Source organism: Phragmites australis, chromosome 11, assembly GCF_958298935.1.
Source record: "Phragmites australis chromosome 11, lpPhrAust1.1, whole genome shotgun sequence".
Classification (NCBI taxonomy): Eukaryota; Viridiplantae; Streptophyta; class Magnoliopsida; order Poales; family Poaceae; genus Phragmites; species Phragmites australis.
This window is the reverse complement of record NC_084931.1, coordinates 27,391,250-27,401,674: the sequence shown is the minus strand read 5'-3', so window position 1 is coordinate 27,401,674 and position 10,425 is coordinate 27,391,250. Positions and strand designations below refer to the sequence as shown.

Sequence of the window (10,425 nt, the reverse complement as noted above, 5' to 3'; positions counted from 1 at the left end):
TGACCCGTGTGGGCCAACCTGTGCGCGTGCCGGCTGCCGAGCGATGGAGTCCAAGGGGTCTCGAGTCTCGACGGCGACATTCCTTCGCGCGACCCTACGGCCAGAGTCCGCTGGAATCGTCGCAGAAATCCCGCAGGTCTCCGCCTCCCTGGTGTCTCCTTCCTGGGTTTGACCTGTTGCGCAGCGCGGTGCGACCTGGCGCCCGCTATGCCGCCTCCGCTCGCACCGGGCCGCGTCAGCCAACCAGAGGCGGACTCGTGTCACGGTAAGAACTCTCCTCTCGTCTCCTCTCCTTGGAACAATTTGGGATTTGGACCCAAGGGAAGCGGGCTAGCAATTGCATGCAACCATTCATGTTCGGTAATCGGGTTTTGCTTTAGGGCGAAGACCAGGTGTTCGATGGTATTCCGCTAAGAGGCCCGCCGTTCCCTTTCGTCTGCTGCTTGGAGTTGGAGCCTTGGAGGTATGAACCATTGCAGACTTGCGCCCGTCTAAATCTGATACAACAGCTGGAAAATTATCTTTCGTGTTTGCTTGCTTGTAGTTGCTCCTTCTTCATGCTCATCGGTTGACTTGTACCTGCTTTGCTTGTCATGGTTAAGTTGTGTTTGTTTGGTAGGTGCAATCGTACCATTTTACTATGATTGCTCGATGTGATTCAAAACCAATTTTGGGCAATGGTTATTGGGTTCAATGTCCATTAGCAGAGGGCGTCATACTACTGTAAATGTAATGCGCTTTCAACCTGGTATTTCGTCCACCTGATTTCAGGTAAGTGCTTGTTTTTTGTACCGAAGAGGGAGGTAGCCTCTGAGCTTTGAAACTGTTTTCGCCGTGCGCCTTTTTTTTTTTTTTTTGAAAGCAAACTAATGCGCAATTCTGCTGTATTTTCTTTTCCTTAAAAAGGTTGATACTTGAAAAACTGACTGCACAAATAGCAACTATAGCACCTGATGTAAAGCACTGCGCATCTGATCATATACCCAAAGCTTGAGATTTCGAAAACATGGACTACATGTCTTCAATGCCAATGGTCTGCATTGAGTAGCCTACTTGTCGAACTTTCTTTTGATTTTAGTATTGTGCAAATCATGTGCACCTAGGTGATTTAAACGGCCGTTCTTCTATCATTAGAACACTGGATTTCAACTCAAAAAAATTTGAGCGCAAGCATCTTTTACGGGGAACACAATGAACTTTATTTAGAGTGTTTTACGTCTAGATTTGATGGTGTGTTGGTGTTTTTTTCCTTTTCCTAGCTTATAAGGCACATAACGAACTGTACCTGGAGATGTTTTACTTATAAATTTGATGTACTCATTTCTTTAATGCTCCAGCAATACCTCAGCTATGAAGGCCAACTATGTAAAGACTTGAGTCTTTAGTTGGTGAGCTTACTGTCTCAGGCTTAATTCACAACTATGTAAAGACTTGAGTCTTCCATTCTACTAGTAGACAGGGTAGCTCTGATTTTGACATTTTGACATCTGCTCTGGTATCCATAGTTGAGAATAGCCGTTGAGCTTTCTGTTACATTGATGTCATTAAGGTACACATCAATGCAGATCGATTTAGAGTCTTCGACTAGGGCATTTATATGTTAAGGTTGGTTGTTGCACTGGAGAAATCGTTATCCAGCTGTATGTTAGTGATGTACGTAGATTAATATCAACCACCAGATGGCTGCTAGGTACTTTGGTCTTCTCACTCTTGCACTTCACTCTCCACTGTGATCCAAGCCGACAGAAAGCAAAAGGTGTCACATATCCAAAAGAGTGAGCTTCAAGACAGAGTTGGCAGTAAATTAATGCTTTTGTTGTCTGTAATTTGATCGATGTAGCTAAACTTAATTCTAAGGTTTTTTGTTGTCTTAGAGAATTGATTTCATACATGGAAACCTTTTATCAGGTCCATAAAACTGGCCTCACGTTGGAGTACGAGGGCCAGCAATGCTGTCTTAATTGACAAAAACTATATGCGAATCCCCTTATGAAAAGAAGTCTTTGATATATAAGATACTGTATCAAGAGGTAACATTCGATACAGAAGGAAAGGATCGGTTCCAGATTTGGGAGCTTGCTGTACAGTATCAATATTCAGTAAGCTCTAATTGTGTTGGGCTAGCCATAAGTTGTTGCTCTGTCGTTGTTGTAGTAATTCCCCAATGGATTCTCTTTTAAGTATAGCATTCTTCAAGTGTAGGAATAGCAATCTGTGGTGTAACCTTATATGTCAAGATATTCGCCTGAAGAATCTCCGACAGATCAGCGAGATCACTCGCTTTCATAGCTGCTGTGACTAAGAGAAGTGGAGAGGACAACGGAAGCTGAAGTGATGTCTCAACCTATCTGCTGAGACCTGTGGCTGCATCTTCTGCGAGCTTTGTCATTACAAGATCAATTGTGTGAACAGGTATGTTTCAAAGTCTGTCTTTGTAGCTTTTACTTTGGTTTCTCTCATTGCCAGCTCCAGTTTAACCTTTTTTGTTTCTTCATACTTCTGTATTGCTCCAAGAAATTTATCCATCATCCTGAACACTTAGGACAAGAACATATGAAAAAAAGGCATTAGATTTACGGGTGTGCACCAACGGGGTCCCATTATTTCCCCTGAACTATTCACTTCTTCCTTAGCAGTTAGCAGAACCTAGAATCATGTGCCGCCTTTTAAGCAGGCACGGAGAAGCATCGTCTTAGTTGGGTTGCTTCGTAGGGCTACACTACACGAAAAGGAACACGAGAACTGTATACATAAGCACAGAAGTAGACACGCATGCGAGCGTGTACAAAGATTCTGAAATAAACAAGTGTAACCCGTTTTATATGGCAAAGATGGGGGGCATTGCCAACAATGCCTCCGCGTTGTCTGACCAACCAACCCAATTACAAAAATGGTAAAGCTAAGCTCTTCCTTAATACCCAAGCAGATGGCCTTTCACTCTGACAACATCTTTGTGATATGGTACCAGCAAGCCCAGCGAGGGGAAGGGGGGCTGTGGGACTCGTCATTACAGCCTTTTCCCTTGGCACCCCAGCAGCACAGCTCACTCCAGCAGAAAGCACGCCATGGCAGAGGAGAAGAAGCACAAGCACAAGCACAAGCAGAAGCAGAAGGAGAAGCAGTCGAGCGGAACGGAGCAGGCGCACTTCAAGCCGTGCGCCGACGTGAAGGGCATCCGGTTTGGCGGGCAGTTCATCGTCAAGTCGTTCACGGTGCGGCGGGCGTCGCCGCTGGAGCTGCTGCGGCTGCTCGACATCCCGCCGTCGTACCTGAGCGAGTGCCAGAGCCTGCCGTTCCCGTCCACCACCACCTACATGCCCACCAGCTTCACCATCCTGGCGCACCAGGCGTGGCACACGCTCACGCTCGGCCTGGGCACCAAGAAGTCCAAGGTGGTGCTCTTCGTGTTCGAGTCCGAGAGCATGAAGGCGGCCGTGGACCAGCTCTGGCCGGCCATGATCCCGCTCGGGGACGTCAACAAGAAGCTCATCCGCGGGCTCACGGGAAGCGAGATGGCGCGGTTCAAGTTCAGGAAGGGTTGCCTCACCATCTACGTCTACGCCGTGCGCCGGCTGGGCGCCGCCGGGTTCATGTGCACCGACGACCTCAGGCGGATACTGCAGGCTGTGGTGGAGCTCAAGGACTTCTTGGACCACACCGCCATGCTCGCCATCCCGAGCCAGAAGAGCATCACTCTGCAGTCCCGGGTCGCTGTGGCTCACTGAGATCACAGTGCATCTCCGATGATGCTGCCAGGACCCTGATCATTCCTCCGGTGCAGGTATGCTCGGCTTGCAATTTGCAGAGAGGGTCTGATTCTTTCTCGGTTCAATTGGTTTGTTCAGTGTCGGTGCAAGTGTTTACCTCCTCTGCTTGGAGCTGTATAGATCTATTGAGCAAAGTGTTTCAGCAATTAAGCCTAGGTTTTTCTAAAGGCAAATTTCTTTCCACAGATCTTACATTTAGCCTCGTCCCTGAAATAATCCATCAATGAACCCATCTGTTCTATGACACTTTCTAGCCGTATTGTACAACACATGTTGCTATAGTTATGGTATAGTACAGTTTTTGGAATTTCTGTGCTCCCACGGTCCATTGTTCTCACTGCACTCATTGTTTCACAGAAATAGTGAACTTTTTTTTTTTATCAGAACTGCACCCAGTTGCATATTGCACAGCTGTTTGTTCCTGGAATGCCGTTTTCTTGCTAGTGATCGCCAAACTGGAGCTGTCGAGACTCGAGAGAGGAAAGTGAGCGCTACAGAATCTCAGAGAAAGTGGATGCTATCATCGTTTTTTTTCTTTGAACAGCCCTTATCTGCTTATGTGGAAGTAGCCATCATGTAACTGGTAGAAAAGGATGAATATATGCTATCTTTTGACCTGTTAGGGAGTGGATACAAACTTTTCGAGTCTTTGAGCCTCTGAGGTCCATGCTCCAAGCAGCATCAAGTTTTTTTTGACCATGAGTGTTGTCGCCGTGATCATGGAGGAGGTAAAATTAGTTGGGGGCAGGACACTCGATTCAGTGACATGATGAGTGGTTGAGCGGCATGGGCCACCCACTACGCCCTTAAATCATTTGAAACAAAAGCCAATCTCACCTAGTGCGCTGCAAAAGGACGGTGCAGCCCCTACTGAAACCTGCATCCTAATCACCTCTTCGGTCTTAAGATCTCCCATGCAGTAGGGCAGCTCCAATGATTTAACTATTAGAGCACATTTCTTAAAAAAATTATGTTTTTTCTATTCTCAATTGTTCATATTTCATAAACAAAAGAAGTGCTGAGAGCTATCTTATAGGGTCTGTTTCATATTTCATATAGGGTCTGTTTCGTGCTTAGAGCTAATTTTTGATGAAGAGATAATTCTCTAAGATTTTTTTCACATCTGTAAAATAAAAACTAGCAGCTAACTATCATCTTCACATCCACCCACTTCTCTCCCCTTCGCATCTACAAAACAAGACCTAGCAGCCAGTTTAACTATTAGAACTACCCGTATCACTGACCATCGAGATGTACTGTTGTGTCCTTGTGTACCAAGCTTCTACTTCAATTTCTTCATGGAAAAGAGCTGAAGTGTTACCTAACGGCAACCTTACGAGTAAATTGAAAGCTGAGACTGTGCTGAGAAGCAGAACGCCGGAAGCTACCTCCCGGCAATTGTATTAAAAAAAATAGACCAACTTGAGAGGATTTAGACAGTTTTATATTAAAAATAAATATGCACCCAAATTAGCATCGAAGATAACTCAAAATTGTGTGGTTTGGGTGTACATCCAGCTAGGCTCAGTTCCTCTCTGGTAGTTGTACTATGCACAAGCAGATAATACTAGGTGGATTGACGCGTCTACATCGCGTCTATTTTTTTTTGCATAAAACATGATTAAAAAAGATTAAAAATTTGGATGTACTAATTTAGGCATCTCAACATTTATTTACGAATTTATCAATATTTAGCACATTCATTTAGTTATGAAAAAACATTAGTACTTTCATGCGTGCGTATAATTTTAATATGTGGATGACAATAATATGAACTAAACTATTTTTTATATTTTTTGAGTTTTAGATATTTTCTTATGCATTTTAGATTATTTCAACCGATTTATCGATATAACTATTACTACTTTTGCTATTTTTCTAGAATTGCAAAAAAAGTATGTATACTTACAGATACACATGTAAACATATGTGAGACCCGCATAACCATAGCTACAGTACCTTAATCCTAAAATCCCTTTAAATCTTGGCCCTTTAATATAGGTAATAGATGCGTGATCTGACCCCAACTGATCAATGTTGTGAGGAACCACATCCACTGGATCGAGATTATGGTAAGCAGATTCTAGTCATCCAGCTTACACTGGGATATCTCAGATCACAAGTTTTGGAGTATGTATTCGAAAGGTAGCTGGCTGGTGGATCCTCTGGATCGACGTCACGCTAGCTTGGTTTGGCATCCCCGACACGTCCAGCTAGTTTTCGGCGCACCGGCGTTATGCGAAAAATGGGGGAGACACCTAACCTAATTAACGCCCGGCCCCAGCTGCATCCATGTTCAGACCGTGCCGACGACGGGCGACGGCTCCAATCATGCAGCCAGGGCGGCTGGGCGCCCGCCTGGTTGGGCGCATGATCTGGTGCTGCCGTGCTGGTCCTTGCCTGCAGATCGCGCGGATTTTTCCGCTTCTTGTTCTCGTGCTGTTTCGGGATGACGCAAGATGTAATGGAAGCCGTCGTCCGACCCAGAGTTGGCACTTGGACCGTGTTTTTTTTTTTTTTTGTCGGTGCGACACGACAAGATCTAGCTCAAGCACAGCGCGACATAAGCGTAGACAGGCCGAGTCAGTCTGGTATGATTCATGGGCCCAGCCGAGCCTTAATACGAGGCATGATGGACAGTCCAGTCCAATAAAAAAATAGGTCATATTTGGACCAACCCGACACGAAAATTACTATTTTATATATTTGGACTGTTGTATTGTATAATTATATATGTATCACGGATATGTCAGTATACCAATGTATACGAAAGAACATGAGATAAAATGTAATTAAAACACGTAACTTTATTCATTCATTATTGAAATCATAAATTACAGTTCTATAGATATAATGTCTCACATATACACACATATGCACACGCTATAGAATATTTTTTCTTCTAGTGATTGCCGATTCTGGTTCCTATGCTCTTGTAAGACCTACAGTTAATTATGTTCGGCTTCCTGGACAACCTCTGATTAAGCTGTTACTGATCGTCGTTAAGTTATCTCCGAGTCTGCAAGGCTGTAGACACATGTATCAAAGACAAAGTAAAGTGAGCATTAGATAATAAATAAAAAGAAAAAAGCAGGACAAATAGCCTAGCTTGAGCTTTATGAATTGTTTATATATCATGGATCATCATTGGTTGAATAGCCTCAAAATCTGTATAGTCCCTCATCATTGGTCTCGGCCTCAGGTGACATACATAAGACGGGAGAGAAAAGTTAGGGGCACGACGTCTCGTATAGCTACAACCGGCATTACCCGGGAGCCCAGCGATCGACTTAGTCACAATAAACTCTCCCTCGACCTCAGCCGTAGCATTATAGGTCTTGACAACGAAAGCCAGCCAGATCAAAGCAAAACTCAACGCGCTCGTGCAGCATGGGCACACACGGCCAGAGACCCGCACGAATCAGAAAGGACTCAACAGCGGCTCGCACAGCAGCGGCCTGCGCTCCACGGCCATGGTGCGAGTGCCGGTCGGAACCCAACTCGACGACCACAACATGAAGACTGATCGGAACACACCTGTATCACACGGTCGCGGCAACGAAGGCTGGCCGGATCACCACCACAGAGCAAAGAACCACCAGTCAAAGCATGTAGCATAACCTCCACGGACGCGGCACGAGGGCCGGCCGGACTACATCACCAAGCAAAAGAACAGCCGGCCAACACACAACACCTCTTATACAGGCGCGGCAACAAAAGCCGACCAGACACCATCACAAACAAAAGAACCACATATTCGCACAGCGTGGTACAAGGCCAGCTGGCGCCACCTACACACACGGCGTGATACAAGGCCGGCCGGCGCCACCTGCTCGTATGACGCGGTGCAAGGCCGGACAACGTAGACACCTGCTTGCACATAGCTAGGCACAAAGGCCGTCTGCCACTCCTGTAGCAGAAAGAAGGAATGGAAGGGGCGGCTACTGTGGAGACCCACCGGTGAGAGAGATGGCGGCCATGGCGCTCCGGCGAGCAAGAACGGTGATAGCAATGCAGTGGATTGAAGCGGCGGTGTCTCTCTCTCTCTATATCACTATTCTCTCGAATCTAGCCCCCCTCTCTGTGTTGCCTCCTCCTTCTCCATGGGCACCCCCCTCCCGACCTCTTATAGCGGCGGCTAAGGGTCTTCCCTCACGGAGGAATCAGATCGAACGCGCTTGGGTTTTGGGGAAGAGATAGGGATGGGAAGAGATAAGCATGAGGATGAATTGGTTGAGGAAAGGAGAGAGGGAGAGGAGCACGCACGACCAGGCGGCTTGGGCCTAGTAAGGGGCGGTGTGACCCGACACGGGCCGTGGGCAAGGCGGCGCAGGAGACGACGTGTGCGAGAAGGAAGAGAAATAGGAGCCGCTTGCCCCCCTAGGGCAGCTCGGGTGACGGGATAAGGAGGAGAGGGGGCGATCGGGTTGGGTCAGTTCAGTGCGGGAGAAGGAGGCCGGCTGGATGGGCTGGGCCACGTGGCAGGGAGAAGAGAAGGGAAAGGGGGCTAGATCGGCTCGGGCCGGCAAAAGAGAAGGGGAGGAGAGAGCACGGGTTGACCTAAAAGAAATGGGCCCACCTAACTTTTTTCTTTTCCTTTTTATTTCTTTCTTTTTTCATGTATATGTATAGACGCTGGTGCAAATATACAACATAATGATGTCATATAGACACGAGGCACGGTGGCCACAACCTGTTGGGTTTCTTCCTCTTTCACTCTCCCTCTTAGCTCTCTCTCTCTCTCTCTCTCTCAGCCGCACGAAAGAGCAGCGCACCACCATTGCAGCACCCCTCGAGCACGAATCCGATGCCCCAAGCCTCAACCTGCATTGTGGGATGTCGTGCGGAGCTTTCCCCTAAGTATCGCGTGCGAATCCATTTTGTTCCAGACCGAATCGACCATTCGTGTACAGTCCATCTCCAACTCTGGCTAAAGCACCAAGTACCGCTGTCGCCACCGATTCTTCCTCCTCCGGTGAGCCCATGTTGATTCCTCGTATACGCGACCCCTTATGTATCTTGCGCATCTCTTTGACCTCTCCTCCATGTGAATCCACCGCGGACAGGGCGAGATTTGAAACTTTTCCCGCCACTGGTCTCCGTTACCACTGCTGTGAGCTTCTCTGTTGACAAGCCCATCCCGAGCCTCTCCACTTCCAGATGACCATGGTGAGCCTCTACTCCACCCATGCACACATGTGCACGTAGCGAATCAAGGCTGACCCATCACTAGCGTGGTCCTCACCGCGAGCCCCTCACCATCGAGCCGCAATTGTTGCTGCCGTCTGCACCGCCGTGGTCGCGCCAGCAAAGTGCTACTTGCATGCGGTACACAGGACGAACTTGTGCCGTCACTATGGACGCCCTCGACTCCGTCGCATCACTCGGCTCGCTGACGAGCTCCTGTGGCCATGCTAGCCCAACACGATGAGACCTATCGTGCCTTTGTGCCATGCCTAGGCCTAGCTGGAGGCGCTTCAGGCCATTCCAGCTCTATCCGACCCTGTGACGGGATGAAGGGTCGTTAGCTCTTTTTCAGTCGTGGGACGCTAGCTCAGTGCAGATTTAGATGAATGCATTTCAGATTTTTTTTTCCCGTGCAGATAAAGAAAGCTTTATTTTACCAATTGAAATAAGGTTCCGGCCTTGCGCTGCAGCAGGTGCACTAATGATATTTGTATGAGACGTGCCATCCTATATGTGGGATCACGAGTAAAGAGTAACCACAGGGGGATTTCGTTCCCGCTGAGCCTGATCGTAAGATTTGGGCTTTAAACTTTCTGTGAGCGGTGGGATGGCAGTGGATGTGTTTTTTTTTTCATATTAATACTACCACGATCATGTGCCCATTTCAGGCTTTATCCACCGCTTTTGACTTGCTCCTTTGCTTTCACTTTTGGTTTATTAAAGTTTTTGGTTGGATTTGGTGCGCAAAGCTGATTGGCCCTGCCAAACTGCTGACGTGGATAAGGACACCTGAAATTCCGTTACGAGTAGATACTTCCGCAGTGAAGTTAGTGCTTAGCCCGAAAAGAAAAGAACAGACAATGTCACACCAAGCTCAGGTGAGCCAGCTTCATGTTTAATTTAAAACACTCTGTTGCTAGTTCAGTTGGGCCGAGCCCCACCAGCCTTGGAGGTGAGGGCCCGTATGAAAAACAGAGAGCGCGGCTGTTTCCGGACAAAGCCCGCTCAGTTTTCGCCAGTGGGCCACAGCTGGTAAAAAGCCCAGGGTTGCTGGTCCAGTATGGAATCCGAGGTGACGATTTTTTTATTTTTAAATAAAAATATTGTAAATATATGTGTCTGTCTTAAAAAATAACATCTGAACGGATAACATATTTAAAAATAAAAAATGTTACGTTCAAATGCTTTTAAAATTTAAAATAATATCAAAATTTTCATGAAAATTCTAAAAGAATTCTTTGATGTAGATGGCGTTATCATCTAACTCTAAAAAAATTTCAGATAAAAATATAAGTTGTAAATTAAAAAACAAAAAAGATAAATTTTAAGAATTTGTCGCCCTTTCCCTTAGGCGACATGAGTCTAAATCTTTAATTTTTCAAAACGTATTTTTAAAAAATAAAAAAAATTCCCGAGGCGATGGCTCTGCCTATCATTGTTCCAGCGCGTCCAGGCCGCACCGCCACCCGCG

The 10,425-nt window shown here is 46.6% G+C and overlaps 1 protein-coding gene across 4 annotated transcripts; it reads left to right on the top strand.

The window, feature by feature from the left end:
• Positions 1-4,175, top strand: LOC133885439 (uncharacterized). Of its 4 annotated transcripts, none has more exons than XM_062325152.1 (5): positions 1-265; positions 381-463; positions 1,909-2,099; positions 2,203-2,412; positions 2,969-4,175. In XM_062325152.1, exon 5 carries the CDS (start codon positions 3,066-3,068, stop codon positions 3,723-3,725), a length of 660 nt encoding a protein of 219 aa, XP_062181136.1. In that variant the 5' UTR covers positions 1-265; positions 381-463; positions 1,909-2,099; positions 2,203-2,412; positions 2,969-3,065; the 3' UTR covers positions 3,726-4,175. The 4 variants fall into 4 exon arrangements, with proteins under 4 accessions (XP_062181136.1, XP_062181138.1, XP_062181137.1 ...); XM_062325154.1 differs by having other exon boundaries at positions 2,198-2,412; XM_062325153.1 differs by having other exon boundaries at positions 545-2,099.
• Positions 4,176-10,425: the final 6,250 nt, after the last annotated feature.

What these genes read in the sequence shown, in the direction of transcription:
- LOC133885439 (XM_062325155.1), top strand. Translation starts at nt 3,066, where the DNA reads ATGGCAGAGGAGAAGAAGCACAAGCACAAGCACAAGCAGAAGCAGAAG.